The 16095-nt window shown below is 45.5% G+C and overlaps 1 protein-coding gene across 1 annotated transcript in view; it reads right to left on the reverse strand.

The window, feature by feature from the left end:
• The window catches only part of crebbpa (CREB binding protein a), a 68926-nt gene that overhangs the window by 23101 nt on the left and 29730 nt on the right, over positions 1 to 16095 (reverse strand). Inside the window, exons 3-9 of the mRNA XM_055917748.1 lie at positions 11576 to 11710; positions 11092 to 11353; positions 4586 to 4699; positions 3130 to 3372; positions 2606 to 2693; positions 2138 to 2278; positions 1661 to 1778 (exon numbers count right to left, since the gene is read on the reverse strand). Of these exons, the coding sequence (XP_055773723.1) occupies positions 1661 to 1778; positions 2138 to 2278; positions 2606 to 2693; positions 3130 to 3372; positions 4586 to 4699; positions 11092 to 11353; positions 11576 to 11710 (1101 nt within the window). The remainder of the gene's footprint in view (positions 1 to 1660; positions 1779 to 2137; positions 2279 to 2605; positions 2694 to 3129; positions 3373 to 4585; positions 4700 to 11091; positions 11354 to 11575; positions 11711 to 16095) is intronic.

Consider the following 16095-nt stretch of genomic DNA (forward strand, 5'->3'; position numbering starts at 1 on the left):
CTCGTACATGTCCCCCTCCACCTTCCCAGTGCGCGCGTTGTACCCTAATGTTGGCAGATTCGTACATGTCCCCCTCCACCTTCCCAGTGCGCGCGTTGTACCCTAAAGTTGGCAGAATCGTACAGTGCGTTCAGAAAGTATTCAGACCCCTTGATTATATAATTTTTCCCCTCAAACTACACCCAATACCCCATAATGACGAAGCGAAAACAGGTTTATACATTTTCGCAAATTCCTTATTTACACAAGTTTTCAGACCCTTTGCTATGAGACTCGAAATTGAGCTCAGGTGCATCCTGTTAACGTTGATCATCCTCGATGTTTCTACAACTTGATTGGAGTCCACCTGTGGTAAATTCAATTGATTGAACATCATTTGGAAAAGCACACACCTGTCTATATAAGGTCCCACAGTGCATGTCAGAGCAAAAACCAAGCCACGAGCTCAAAGGAATTGTCTGTAGAGCTCTGAGACAAGATTGTGTCGCAGCACAGATCTGGGTAAGGACACCAAAAAATATCTGCAGCATTGAAGGTCCCCAAGAACATAGTGGCCTCCATCATTCTTCAATGGAAGAAGTTTGGAACCACCAAGATTCTTGCTAGAGCTGGCCGCCAGGCAAAACTGATCAATTGAGGGAGAAGGGTCTTGGTCAGGGAGGTGACCAAGAACCCGATGGTCACTGACAGAGAGCTCCAGAGCTCCTCTGTGGAGATGGGAGAACCTTCCAGAAGGACAATCATCTTTGCAGCACTACACCAATCAGGCCTTCATGGTTGTGACCAGATGGAAGCCACTCACCAGTAAAAGTCACATGACAGCCCGCTTGGAGTTTGTTTTGAGACCTAAAGGTCCCTGACCATGAAAAACAAGTCTTTTGGGCCTGAATTCCAAGCGTCACACCCAGAGGAAACCTGGCACCATCCCTACAGTGAAGCATGGTGGTGGCAGCATCCCTACGGTGAAGCATGGTGGTGGCAGGATCATGCTGTGGGGATGTTTTTAAGCAGCAGGGACTGGGAGACCAGTCAGGATCGAGGCAAAGATGAACGGAGCAAAGTATAAAAAGATCCTTGATGAAAACCTGCTCCAGATCACTCAGGACCCAAGACTGGAGTGAAGGTTCACCTTCCAACAGGACAACAACCCTAAGCAAACAGCCAAGACAATGCAGGAGTGGCTTAGGGACAAGTCTCTGAATGCCCTTGAGTGACCCGCCAGAGCCAGAGCCCGAACTTGAACCTAATCAAATATCTCTGGAGACCAGAAAATGGCTGTGCAGCAACGCTCCCCATCCAACTTGACAGATCGAGGGGCCCTGCAGAGAATTTTTTTGAGAAACTCCAAATACAGGTGTGCCAAGCTTGTAGCGTCATACCCAAGAAGACTTGAGGCTGTAATCGCTGTCAAAGGTGCTTCAACAAAGTAGTGAGTAAAGGGTCTGAAAATGTGTTTATTTTTAAAACATTTGGAAACATTCCTAAAAATCTGTTTTTGCTTTGTCATTATGGGCTATTTTGTGTAGATTGATGAGGAAAAAACAACTTAATCCATTTTAGAATAAGGCTGTAATGTAACAAAATGTGGAAAGGGGTCCGAATACTTTCTGAATGCACTGTACCCCTCCACCTTCCTTGCTTGTGTGTGTGTGTGTCGTACCCTGCTATTGGCAGACTCGTACATGTCCCCCTCGACCTTCCTAGCGTATGCCACCAGGTTCTCCATCCGCCTATCCTTTAGAGCTGCCGGATCTGGGGTGGGGAAAATGGCTTGTACTCTGAACAGAAAGAAGTAGAGGGAGAGAGCAGAGGCATTGAATAAACAAACTAATGAACATGGGAAGGACTCGGGAGTCTCTAGAATCTTTTCAAGTGGTTCACTGCTTATGTCACCTTAAGAACATGACTTTCTCATTACAGAGCTTCTGATATAAGTGGATGTGGGTGGTTGTGACTAGGAAGTTGTTTGTGTGGTGGGTGACAATACAGCTAAAGGCTCCCGGTGAGTCACAATACAAAACCACTGCTTTGGAACTGAACCACGACTCTGAGAGACTTGTGTTGAGTATTCCATTGAGATAAGAGTATTTTAACAGTTTTCTATGGTCATTTTCCCACTGCAGCCATCTGGACGTACAGTTTGTGGACGAGGTGGTTGCGGAGGTCCTGAGTGACGTGTTCATGCCAGGTCTTCCTGACTCCCGATGCAGAGAGGGGGGCGGCGGTGGGCAGGCTACCTCCCATGGAGCCAACACCTGACCCGTCGGACAGCAGCTGACTGACATGGGGAGGAGAGGGGGAGATTAGGACAAGGGGAAACATCTTACATAGGCCTGAACAAAAGCTCATGAGGATTTACAATTCAATTAAGTCTTGTGCTGTGTCAACAAGTCAATTCATATAGGAACCTGTGTGAGAGAATCTTCAATACAGCTAAATGTATTGACTTATTATCCATGATCGTGCTATACGCCTACTTTCATGTTTCAGTCACTTGATCTGTTTCCTCTCAGCTAAAGCAACAGTTTTTTTGAACAACCACTTATTCAATCAATCAATTCCTTGGCACAGCTCCTAGACATGATGTATGTTTGCTGAGACTCACTTGTTGGCGTTGAGAGTGTCTGAGTGCAGATTGGTCTGATCTGACGAGGCCACGCCCATCGCCCCGCCCCCCAGAGCCATCTGGTTACCTGGAGAAACAGAGACACGGCAAGTCAGAATCTGTATCTGTCTAGACGCAAGTTAAGATTGTATTATACACACACACACACGTCTCGTCAGACAAGACAGAAGCGCACACAGACGCTTTAATGTTTACGCAGTTAAATTAAGTAGAAACTGTTACTAGACAGTAAACTAAACAATAAAACCTGTTGAGCAAGGTCCAATGGAGACTGACTAAACTATGGTCTCTTAATCAAACACTTCTCCCAAACTGACACACCTGGGATCGTACTCATTAGGCAGCAAACAGAAAATTGATTGAAACAGGGTGGCCCAGGGCGACCACCTGACCTGGTCCAATAAGAAAACACAAATTCCCATTTTCCATTCCAAAACATTTCCAAATGTCTTCTGTGGAGTGTCCTAATGAACACAGCCCTGCTATACAAAACCACTTTTCACCTAGTGCATTGATGGGTCTCATCAGCTGTGGATGCTGCCCCTGGGTAGCGTTCTGTTCCCCTGGGGGGGTCTGACCGGGGGTGGGGGTCTGGTTGCTGTACGGCAGGCCCAGGGCGGCATAGGCCCTCTGCATGGAGGAGGGGTCGATGGGGGTGGGGGTGTTGAGGGAGGGAGCGCTGGGGGGGCCAGAGACCACAGAGGCCAGGGAGTTCTGGAGGGCAGCGTTGGGGGAACTCAGCAAGGCTGGAGGGGGGAGAGAGATTCTAGTTAACATGGAATTTGATTGATTTGACAATGTAAACATATGCTGTAAGCTATAGTCCTACACAATGTAATCAAACACAAATATACACACGGTCATATAGGCACACCTTCATGTATACACACAATCAGCGCACACACACACAAAGCTTTCATAACTTGATTGATATTTATTCTTGGAACTTTACTTGCCATGAGATAGCCGTGTGAAACAGCAGATATGGTTCTAATCGTAGTGGTTTAATCACATTGTGACACACAAGAGCAGTAGAAATTCCTTCAGGGGGTATTACATGTGTAAAATCTGCATATTAAATAGAGTAGTATGTTGGCTGAACTCTAAGTCTGCATCCCAAATGGCACCCTATTCCCTATAGTGCACTATGGGCCCTGGTATATGTAGGGAATAGGGTGCAATTTGGGACGCATTATAAGACAAGAAAAATCAGAGGAGAGCGAACTGAAACGCTGCTTGCTATTTACACTGGCAGGAGTAGTCAGTGGTGCCATTGTGCTTTCCAGCATGTGAATCAGGCAGAGAGAAACAAACTCTGAAGAACAGAGTGACGAAAGATGCTGAGCAGAGGGAGAGAATGAGCAAGCGGAGAACGAGAGAAAGAAGGAGTAGAAGAGCAAAGGGAAAAAACAAGAAAGCAGAGTAAGGCAAAGCGATGGAGAGAGAGGGAGCAATTAACAGAGTGAGAACAAGAAAGGAGAAAGAAAAAAAAAGCATCCATGGAGGCAGGCAGTCATCTGGGGGGGTTTAAATGAATCATCAGTCCACCAGCCAATCGCTCAGCAGGACAGCCACACACCCTCCATGCCTCCATCCCCCTCTCCCTCCTGCGTCTCGGATTACAAGCCCAGCAGGAGTCCACTCTTGCTCATCGAGCTGTTCACAGCCAGCCCTGTGGAACGCTAGCCTGGTCCCAGATCTGATTGTGCCGTCTTGCCTAGATCTACGGTCATTGGCAAGACAGCACAAACATATCTAAGACCAAGCTAGAGGAACACAAGGCTAGGATATAAATATCCTACAGGTGGCGGTGTCTTATGGATGATGAAGTACTCATTGAGTAGGATGAGGTGGTCTCTAGTCACTGACCTGAGTTCAGTTTAGGGTTTACAACCTAATGGTTGATATATGGGGAGTCAGTAAACTGATCCTAGATCAGTGTGTGTGGGTACTACTCACGTTGCTGGTTCTTCTTGTCACTGGCGTTCTTTAGCGGCAGGCAGACAGGACAGTCGTGCCGCGTACAGTTCTTCCAGTGTGAGATGATCTGTCTGGATGACGCACAGTGAGCCACTACAGAGGGGAAAGGAAGAGCAGAGGGAATACAGCATTACACCACCTGTAACACATGTTTAATGTCACATGCCTTTCAAGCACTAAACCCAACAATGTAGTAATCAATAACAATATAACACAAAAAATAACAAGGTAGAACAAAATGAAATAAACACGAGAAGTACGCTACATGACCAAAAGTATGTGGACACCCATCGAACATCTTATTCAAAAATCATGGGCATTAATATGGAGTTGGTTCCCCCTTTGCTGCTATAACAGCCTCCACAATAGTGGAAAGCCTTCCCAGAAGATGTTGGAACACTCAATTCATCCACCACAGCATTAGTGAGGTCGGGCACTGATTTTGGACGATTTGGCCAGGCTTGCAGTAGGCTTTCCAATTCATCCCAAAGGTGTTCGATGGGGTTGAGGTCAGGGCTCAGTGCAGGCTAGTCAAGTTCGGTGTGGAAGAACTCGACAAACCATTTCTGTATGGACCTCGCTTTGTGCACGGGGACAATGTCATGCTGAAACAGGGAAGGGCCTTCCCCAAACTGTTGCCACAAAGTTGGAAGCACAGAATTGTCTAGAATGTCATTGTATGCTGTAGCGTTAAGAAATCCCTTCACTGCAACTAAGGGGCCTAGACCGAACAAAGAAAAACAGCCCCAGAACATTATGCCTCCTCTACCAAACTTTAGTTGGCACTATGCATTCTGGCAGGTAGCGTTCTCCTGGCATTCGACAAACCCAGATTTGGGACTGCCAGATGGTGAAGCATGATTCATCACTCCAGAGAACGCATTTCCACTGCTCCAGAGTACAATGGTGGCAAGCTTTATACCACTTCAGCCAACACTTGGCATTGGGAATGGTGATCTTAGGTTTGTGTTCGGCTGCTCGCCCATGGAAACCCATTTCATGAAGCTCCCGATGAGCAGTTCTTGTGCTGGCGTTGCTTCCAGAGGCAGTTTGGAACTAGGTAGTGAGTGTTGCAACCAAGGACAGACAATTTTTACGCACTACGTGTTTCAGCAATTGGCGGTCCCATTCTGTGAGCTTGTGTGGCCTACCACTAACGCTGAGCTGCTGTTGCTCCTAGACGTTTCCACTTCACAGCACTTAGTTGACCGGGGCAGCTCTAGCAGGTCAGAAATTGGATGAACTGACTTGTTGGAAAGGTGGCACCCTATGACGGTGCCACGTTGAAAGACACTGAGCTCTTCAGTACGGGCCATTACACTGCCAATGTTAGTCTATGAAGATCACATGACTGTGTGCTCGGTTTTATACATCTGTAAACAACAGGTGTGATTGAAATAGCAGAATCCGCTAATATAAAGGGCTGTCTTCATACTTTTGACCATGTAGTGTAAGTAAGCTATATACAGGGCCAGTTTGAATATCATATTTACAATGTGCAGGGATTCTGGAGTGATAGCAGTAGATATAGAGGTCACTAGGAATCAGGATATATGACAGAGTAGCAGCAGCATATGTGATGATTATACGTGAGTGTGTGCTTGTGTACAGTCATGGCCAAAAGTTGAGAATGACACAAATATTAATTTTCACAAAGTCTGCTGCCTCAGTTTGTATGCTGGCAATTTGCATATACTCCAGAATGTTATGAAGAGTGATCAGATGAGTTGCAATTAATTGCAAAGTTCCTCTTTGCCTTGCAAATTAACCGAATCCCCCAAAACCATTTCCACTGCATTTCAGCCCTGCCACAAAAGGACCAGCTGACAATATGTCAGTGATTCTCTCATTAACACAGGTGTGAGTGTTGACGAGGACAAGGCTGGAGATCACTCTGTCATGCTGATTGAGTTCGAATAACAGACTGGAAGCTTCAAAAGGAGGGTGGTGCTTGGAATCATTGTTCTTCCTCTGGCAACCATGATTACCTGCAAGGAAACACATGCCGTCATCATTGCTTTGCACAAAAAGGGTCTTCAAAGGCAAGGATATTGTTGCCAGTAAGATTGCACCTAAATCAACCATTTATCGGATCATCAAGAACTTCAAGGAGAGCGGTTCAATTGTTGTGAAGGCTTCAGGGCGCCCAAGAAAGTCCAGCAAGCTCCAGGACCGTCTCCTAAAGTTGATTCAGCTGCGGGATCGGGGCACCACCAGTACAGAGCTTGCTGAGGAAGCCTGGCAGCAGGCAGGTAGGTGTGAGTGCATCTGCACGCACAGTGAGGTGAAGACGTTGAGGATGGCTTGGTGTCAAGAAGGGCAGCAAAGAAGCCACCTCTCTCCAGGAAAAACTTCAGGGACAGACTGATATTCTGCAAAAGGTACAGGGATTGGACTGCTGAGGACTGGGGTAAAGTCATTTTCTCTGATGAATCTTTCCGATTGTTTGGGGCATCCGGAAAAAAGGTGAGCGCTACCATCAGTCCTGTGTCATGCCAACAGTAAAGCATCTTGAGACCATTCATGTGTGGGGTTGCTTCTTTCCATTTGGAGTGATAAGTTAGCGTACCATTTCCACTGCTCTGCTTGCCAGTTATGATTTTTATATGAACAGTTTCATTTCAGTTATAAAGTTTTCATACGTTTAAATCAACAAACATTGTGGTTAATCATAATTCTATCTAAATTAAAATGATACAAATCTAAAAGTAACTTCCATTGCCAATATGTAGAATAGAAAACATGAGCTGGCACACACCCAGAAAAATGATTTTGTGTTGAGGTGCTGACTAAAGGCGAATAAACTATAAGAGACTACATAGATAATCTATAGGGTAAATCACCAACGTTTCAGCATCACTGTGCCTTCTTCAGGGTCAGGTCATGAATACTTGAACCAGGTTATGTAGACAAACAGGGTGTGTCAATTATTAGAGTTAATTAGAATGAATTGAGTGAAACTATTAAATCAATAGTTTATGGCATATTAAATATATTAGGCTATTGTTATCCTATGCAAACAATTTAATATTGTACATTATATTAGCATCAACATACATTGTTTAATTCAATGTCACATAGTTAATGGTTTCCCATTTAATTTATATGTGTTACATGTAATCTTTTGGTTCAACCTTAATGCATAATAAGCATCAACAGGGGGAACATATTAGGCGTACGCTAATAAGTTGTAGAAAGAATATATCAATTCATAAAACTTGTTCCTAAAAGAGAGAATTGTTCATAAGAAGGGCCTGAGATCAAAGTCAATATTCAGACCACTAGGTGGTCAATGTTTTTAGATGGGATATCCAGTAAGCCTCCCTTAGTAGTAGTTGGCTCTCGATGGTTACCTCCTCTCCTTGGTAGAGTAACATGCTCAATGCCTGTGTATTTGAGGGAGGAGATTGGATGGTTAGCTTCAACAAAGTGAGCTGCTACTGGATAGTCAATGTTCTTACACCTGATTGAGCTGCGGTGTTCAGCTATGCGGTGCTGTAATTTCGTTTTGTCCTACGTAGGCTTTTCCACATGAGAATATGTAAGAATAGCCTACATAAGAAGCCAACAAATAAAATCATTGCAGCAAACAGGTAGAAAACATCATGATAAAAATCAAAATCCTATAAAACCACATTGGCTACGCATAGCTTGTCTGCAAGGAACTTCAAACATCGTATCAACTATTAACTTGTTCTGGAAGAAGATTGTGCTAGCAAACTTGCATAAAATACTCTGGGCCCTCAGAGTTTCTGTCCCAGTGAACTCCGGACAGACACAGCTGTAGGCTATTTGCGCAAGAGATAAGACGTAATCAGCAGTGGATTTTTTGAAGTTTCTACCGGATCAGAGCATTACATTTCCCCCCCCCTTTCATTCGGAGTGGTTATTGAAAGGAAGAGAGCTGGAAAGATTTTTCAATTAGGCTACGTTGAGGAACTATTGTCAGGACACCGATCCTGTAGAGGTTAATGATGCAAACTAAAAGATAAAAAGCGGCAGCAACAAGGAAAGCAGACTCTGGGTGCAAGTTTTCCTGCTTGTTTATGGCCTCGCATAGTTTGTTAAGTTCCAGCTTGTTATTTTTCTTGTTCTGAGGTGGAATGTATACAACAGTCATGATAACAGCAATTAAGAATTCTGTTGGTAGCAAAGCCGCGGTCGGCAGTCATCCATCTTATTATCAAGTGGCCAGTAGAATGGAGGGAAGAGGGGGGCAGTTTTCCCTTCACCTTAATCGCGTAAATAATCCCCCTCTCGTCTCTAACACCGACGTTTTCACTTGGATACCCCGAAAATTGAGTCGGCATTACAGATAGAGTCCAGGGCAGATGAGTCGAGATTGAAGCCGGATTTGGCCTAAGTAACTGCCGATCTGATGTTCACAAGTTATTGTCGGTTATAAGAATTGATAGCGGATACATTGCGAAAATAAAGTACAAATAAATGCCAAAATAATCACAAATTATCCAAGTTGGATTAGAGCTCGCAACCTGGAGGCCACACAGTACGGCACCATCTTTGTGTATTCAGAGAGCAACTACAGACGGTAAACCGAAGAGCACAAGGAACACACAAAGTTAGACAACCACCACTGGCTCCCAAAACAAAAAGCAACAACCAATATTTATATAACCCCAGACTTTCATATTCTACATTGACCAGGAAGAGGAGCATATATTATCTCTGACATGAGTACAAAATGCACTTTAAGAGAGCAAGAGTGTATTAGTGCCAACAGCTTCCAGGACTTCCAAAGCAACACAGAGAGCAGCAAGGCCTTAAACAATACGTCTTGGCTTGTTATAACAGAGGCAGAACGAGAAATTGAGGAGAAACCAGAGACTCCCCAAAGGCCTGGTTATCATACCAGCGATCTCACAGGGATAATTCAGACTGGGAAGAGTCTACTGCATTTGGCCTTGGGAGGCAGAAGAAGAGAACCACAACCAAAACAACGTGTTCTTTTTGGTTCTGGAATCTGTACCTGCCAGATTGGGTTTCTCCTGGCAGTGTTGGCTAACTGGCTAATATAGAGTCCCAGGGCCCTGTTCAACAGAAGAAAAAAAGAATTGGGCAAATTCAGGATTTCGTCATTGGCCTCATTAGGGAGAGAACAAGAAACAACAAAACATGTTTCTCCTGGTTTTGTAGCAGACATATTAGGTTCCCTCTATTCTCCAGAGCAGAGATCCCAAATTGGCTAACAGGGAGCCCTGGAATCTGTCAGTAGGGCACACAGTATCAAAACATTTTGCAACGGTAAACTAGAATCCAGCAATTGTTATTGGACAAATTCAAGTAGTACCTCCGCATTTCAGAATGTTTTAAAACGTTTTCGCCCAACTGAAGATGTGCCTGCTGCTGCCACTAGCCCTGGGCAAGCCCTGGGGCAGGAGAAGAGGGAGTCTAGAACTAAAGGCAACTTTACGTGAAAGTGACAGCTAAGTGAATAAATTGCTCGAAGCGGTGTAGAGAAGTATGAATACATAACTATTTGGGAATACACCAAAATGGCAAGACTGTTTGAGTATTAAATAATAAAACCCCCAAATATATCTCAAAATGAATTTCTTATTACAGATTCAATACACAACCCCTATCATAATAAGAGTTTAGCAACAGTTTGCTTAAATTCTGTGTGGAATTCTGAAAACAAGCCAATCCAAGCACCAAAATCACCTAAGAAAATACAATTCTATTTACTTTAGATCTGAGAAAAAGGAACAATTACTCTGAAGAGTGCTGATTATTTGGGTGGCGGGTAGCCGAAGGAAATGAGCTGGCAGAGACACGAAGAACCAACGACTTGGCATGCACAAGTGTTTGGCTTCATATGACACTTCAACCAGACAGCATACCAGGCCAGACATAAATGAGAGGGAGGCTGGAGGGGAATTTTCCATTAAAGCCATGAAAGAGAAAATAAAACTAGAGAATGAAGGGAAAGAAAGAAAAATAATTGTGAGGGAAAGAGAAAAGGGTAGAGAGTGGGAAAGTAGCATTCGAGGTGCAGAACTGGAAATCCCCAGTGGCGTGACCAGATTAGGCAAAGATGCGTGGTGTGACCGTTATGGAGTGAAGGAAAGCATCTGGCCTTCTGTGTTACTAGGAGCACCTTGGAGAGAAGTCAGACAGGACGAGTGGAGGGAGGGAGGAGTGATGATGTTAACTCGAAATGACACAACGACAAGGTTCCAGTTTAACAAAGTTTACTATACCGTATGAACACACTCAAAGGTAGCCATTACACTCCAGGCCAGGTCCATCGACAACCAGACTCCCTGCGCAGGCACACTCTTGACTGAGTGATAGCCCCGTAATAACAGAAATATAGGGATACTTAAAACATGAACTTAACAATGGAGACAGGGGCAGAGAGAAACCCTGGCCTCAACAACCCAGCCATGGTGCTACTCCACATCGAGGATTTGTCCCTACCCTCCATTAGCCACAGTGCCAGACCTTGCCCCCCCAGTACTGACCCTGGCAGGACTTGCCGGCCTGGCAGTGTGTCATGTGGTTGAGGACGTTCTTCATGGTGCGGCAGTGTGGCAGGGCGCAGGCCCGCACCTCCCCATTGGCTTGCTCGCGCCGCTGGCACTTGTGGGCGTGGAGCAGGAGCACCAGCTGCTGTTGGATCAGTTTGCGCTTCTCCGGGTCGGCCGTGGGGCCAGAGATGGAGACACTGCCGGGCACCGGGACCATGCCCACCGAGGGCACCTGCTGCCCGGGCTGCTGCTGGGACTGGGGAGGGGTGGAGGAAAGAGGGGGGGATATGGTTAAGAACCTCTACCTCATCAAAATAATTACACCTAACTACAGTGACATCAGAGGGTCCCAGGATCAATGCAAAGCCTTGACATTTGCACATAACATACAGAGAGATCAGGAAACACTCTTGAAAAAAAGTTGTGCACTATATAGGGAATAGGGTGCCAGACTAGGTGTGTGGACAGGAGGACTTACCAGGTTTGGCACGCTGGTGACGGCGGTAAGGGGTGCTGCCTTGTTCTGAAGCTGCTGGGGGTTCACCCCCTGCCCTGTCCCCCCCTGGCCGTACTGACCACCAAACGGACTGCCACCGTTACTGCCCAGGCCCAACTGAAAAAGGAGAGAGGGGAAGGAAAGAAAGGGAGAGGGGAGAAAATGTCAGGAAGCATTTCAAAACACCGTCCATGCTAATAACTAAGTTGCTCTGGATAAGAACTTCAGCTAAATGACCAAAATGTAAAATGTATCAAGTGTCAATTCCATTTCAACAAGCCAAGCACACAAACCCAAATCTCAAAAAATGGAAAATTCTCCCAGCATCAATTTGTCTTCTCCAATTCTGCACCAATTTGTCAACAAGCAGCTCTCCCAGTGAGGTCTATGCCAGTCACAGCTCGTACATGGTGCCATTATAGCTCTGCCAACTTGGTCCCACCACAACCCTGCTAGTGCCAACACAGCTCAGCCATAGCCCCACACCACAACCCTACTGCCAGAGTTTGAGCTGCAGGCTGAGGAGCCAGAGGGCCTTGGCTGCATCCCTCCTCTTCCTTCCCGCTTTCTCCCTCAGTACCCCTTCATCTCTTCCTCTCCATCTACAATCACCCCAGCTATCTTTCCTAATTCCCGCTTTCACAGCCTGGAGAAGCCAGACAGAGGCCCCTACATCTCTCCCCCTCTGATCCCATGGAGCAGGCAGGCTTAGGCCACGGCAGGCGGCAGAAACACCCTCCCTCCATCCATCCCCCGGGGAACAGCCCAGCCCGTTGACAGCGCTCCAGCAGACCAGATAAAAAGGCCCAGCTGAGGTAACCAGAAACCAGCAGCTTAACTCAAACACACACACAGCTGAAGATAGATGGAGGTGGGGTGGGGCCTATCCTTCTGTCCGTCGCCGACACACTCCACACAGACGAGCACTGAAGAGAAGTGCCCGCCGTGCACACCTCCTCATTCTGACACACTTCACACAGCAGCCAGCTCTGCTTTGAGCCTTGCCACTCCACTGTCAGACAAGAGCGACAGAGACACAGTAGTGTATTTAGCTTGTTTGGCCCTGCACATAGATTACCCTATCCCTCCCTCTCTTCCCTATTCCTCCTTTCACACTCACCCCCTTATTCTGCATTTGATGAAGTGATTTACTGCCCAATGGTAGGGCAGAGAGCCATGGAAAGAGGATGAGAGGGGGATCACACACACACCCAGAAAGGAGATTTACAACCGAGCATAATGCAGACAACAGACCACAACAAAGACCATCACCATGAAGAGACACTTTTTCTTTCTCTGAAACAACTCAACTACCCCCAATACGCTCTCGTTCAGTCTCTCTATCCCCTCTACCTCACACACCAAACTAATCACCACTGAGTTCCTCAGTCTCACACCCATACCAAACTCATACAGGTTCTCTCAGCGGACTGGTCTCCATGTAAACACACAACTATAAACACTGTTAAGACCCCCTCTCTGTGTTGAGGTTACAGACAGGCAGTACTCTCATTAGACAACAGAGACAGCAGAATGGATGGTTTCCTATTGGTTTCCTGTGAAACCACATAAGAGCAGTGTCACTGAGGCTTAGGTAAACAATCCCTAGCAATCTACACACACTGTTATAATCAACTGTAGTATCTCTTACGGACAGTGACTGAGCAGAAGATGAGAATGTTAACACAATATCAGTTCCTTACAGCTAGAATTCTAGTTCTAATTCTATGCACAGAGCTTGCAACTGAATAAAGCTGCCAACTGATGTCTGTCTTTAAAAAACGGACTCAAGCTTGTCACATGTGCAGCCCATTGTACAAAATGTGAGCAGTTATGAGTCTGCAGTGCTGTTGATGGAGATGTTTTTAAATTGTCCTCCCAAGGCCACTGTGGCGCGCTGTTAGAAATGTATCATCCCATTAGAAACAAAGACCAGGCGTTGTAACGAAAGGCTACGGAGGTTCTCACCACTCATTAATTGGGCAATTAAACCAGTGAATTAAGCCCAGTAAAAACTTAAGCACTGGCTTGGTGTTGGACACAGAGGCAGCATCATACATTGGTGTAGTAGAGCTGTATTAGGCCCAGGGGAGGCTGGCTAAGTGGTTCCTGGTCCCAGATCTGTTTAGGGACCATAGGAAGGGGCAAGACAAGACCAACATATCTGGGACCGGGCTATGGCTAATGCCGCGCTCACGTCATGTAGGAGTGATCGGAGGAACAACTTGTCTATTTGGAGAGTTCACATGCTTTGAGCTCGGAAGGAACCATTTTTGTTGCCATTTTCAGTGGTGCGTGGCGTCAGAGTTAAGCAGGTGGGAAAGATCAGGGCCCAGAGTTCATACCAGAGTTTCTTAGTCGTAATTAATCAAATACATTTTTTTATTGGTCACATACACATGGTTAGCAGATGTTATTGTGAGTGTAGCGAAATGCTTCTAGTTCCGACAGTGCAGCAATATCTAACAATTCCACAACAGCTACCAAACACACACAAATCTAAGTAAAGTAAGGAAAAAATAATAAATAGACCGTTCGAAAGTTTGAGGTCACTTAGAAATGTCCTTGTTTTTGTCCATTAAAATATTGTCAAATTGATCAGAAATACAGTGTAGACATAATGTTAATGTTGTCAATGACTATTGTAGCTGGAAATGTCAGATTTTTTATGGAATATCTACATAGGCGTACAGAGGCCCATTATCAGCAACCATTACTCCTGTGTTCCAATGGCACGTTGTGTTAGCTAATCCAAGTTTATCATTTTAAAAGGCTAATTGATCATTAGAAAACCAGTTTGCAATTATGTTAGCACAGCTGAAAACTGTTGTTCTGATTAAAGAAGCAATACAACTGGATCTGGAGCATCAGCATTTGTGGGTTGGATTACAGGCTCAAAATGGCTAGAAACAAGGAACCTTCTTCTGAAACTCGTCAGTCTATTCTTGTTCTGAGAAATGAAGGCTATACACAATGCTGTGTACTACTCCCTTCACAGAACAGCACAAACTGGCCATAACCAGAATAGAAAGAGGAGTGGGAGGCCCCGGTGCACAACTGAGCAAGAGGACAAATGCATTAGTGTCTAGTTAAGAAAAAGAAACCTCACAAGTCCTCAACTGGCAGCTTCATTAACCTCACTAAGGTAGGGGGCACTATTTTCACCTCCGGATGAAAAGCGTGCTAAAGTAAACTGCCTGCTACTCAGGCCCAGAAGCTAGGATTTAAAAAAAAATGTTTGTAGTTTTCTATTGAATACCATTACAGTATCCATTGACTTAGGACTCAAATTGCACTTCCTATGACTTCCACTAGATGTCAACAGTCTTCAGAAATAGTTTCAGGCTTGTATTCTGAAGAATGAGAGTGTAAGACCACTGAGTGAGTGGACCCTGGGAAGTCGCCAGACCTTTTTCCTGTGCACGACCGAGAGTGCGCCTTTGTTTTTCTTTTATATTGACGACGCTATTGTCCGGTTGAAATATTGATTATTTAGGCTAAAAACAACCTGAGGATTGATTATAAACATTGTTTGACATGTTTCTACGAACTTTATGGATACTACACTGCTCAAAAAAATAAAGGGAACACTTAAACAACACAATGTAACTCCAAGTCAATCACACTTCTGTGAAATCAAACTGTCCACTTAGGAAGCAACACTGATTGACAATACATTTCACATGCTGTTGTGCAAATGGAGTAGTCAAAATGTGGAAATTATAGGCAATTAGCAAGACACCCCCAATAAAGGAGTGATTCAGCAGGTGGTGACCACAGACCACTTCTCAGTTCCTATGCTTCCTGTCTGTTTTGTAAATGACATCGCCGAAGTCGAGAATCGGTAGGATGGTCAGTTTTACGAGGGTATGTTTGGCAGCATGAGTGAAGGATGCTTTGTTGCAAAATAGGAAGCCTGGTGGGTTCATTGATCATTTGTGTGAGATTGAGGGCATCAAGCTTAGATTGTAGGATGGCCGGTGTTTTAAGCATGTCACAGTTTAGGTCACCTAGCAGCACGAGCTCTGAAGATAGATGGGGGGGGGGGGGGGGCAATCAATTCACATATGATGTCCAGGGCACAGCTGAGCGCAGAGGGTGGTATATAGCAAGCGGCAACAGTGAGAGACTCGTTTCTGGAAAGATGGATTTTTTTTTTTATCCCCTTTTCTCCCCAATTTTCATGGTATCCAATCGCTAGTAATTACTATCTTGTCTCATCGCTACAACTCCCGTACGGGCTCGGGAGAGACGAAGGTCGAAAGCCATGCGTCCTCCGAAGCACAACCCAACCAAGCCGCACTGCTTCTTTAACACAGCGCGCCTCCAACCCGGAAGCCAGCCGCACCAATGTGTCGGAGGAAACATCGTGCACCTGGCCCCCTTGGTTAGCGCGCACTGCGCCCGGCCCGCCAAAGGAGTCGCTGGAGCGTGATGAGACAAGGATATCCCTACCGGTGCCCTAGACCACTGCGCCACCCGGGAGGCCCTGAAAGATGGAT

Source organism: Salvelinus fontinalis, chromosome 3 (assembly GCF_029448725.1).
Source record: "Salvelinus fontinalis isolate EN_2023a chromosome 3, ASM2944872v1, whole genome shotgun sequence".
NCBI lineage: Eukaryota > Metazoa > Chordata > Actinopteri > Salmoniformes > Salmonidae > Salvelinus > Salvelinus fontinalis.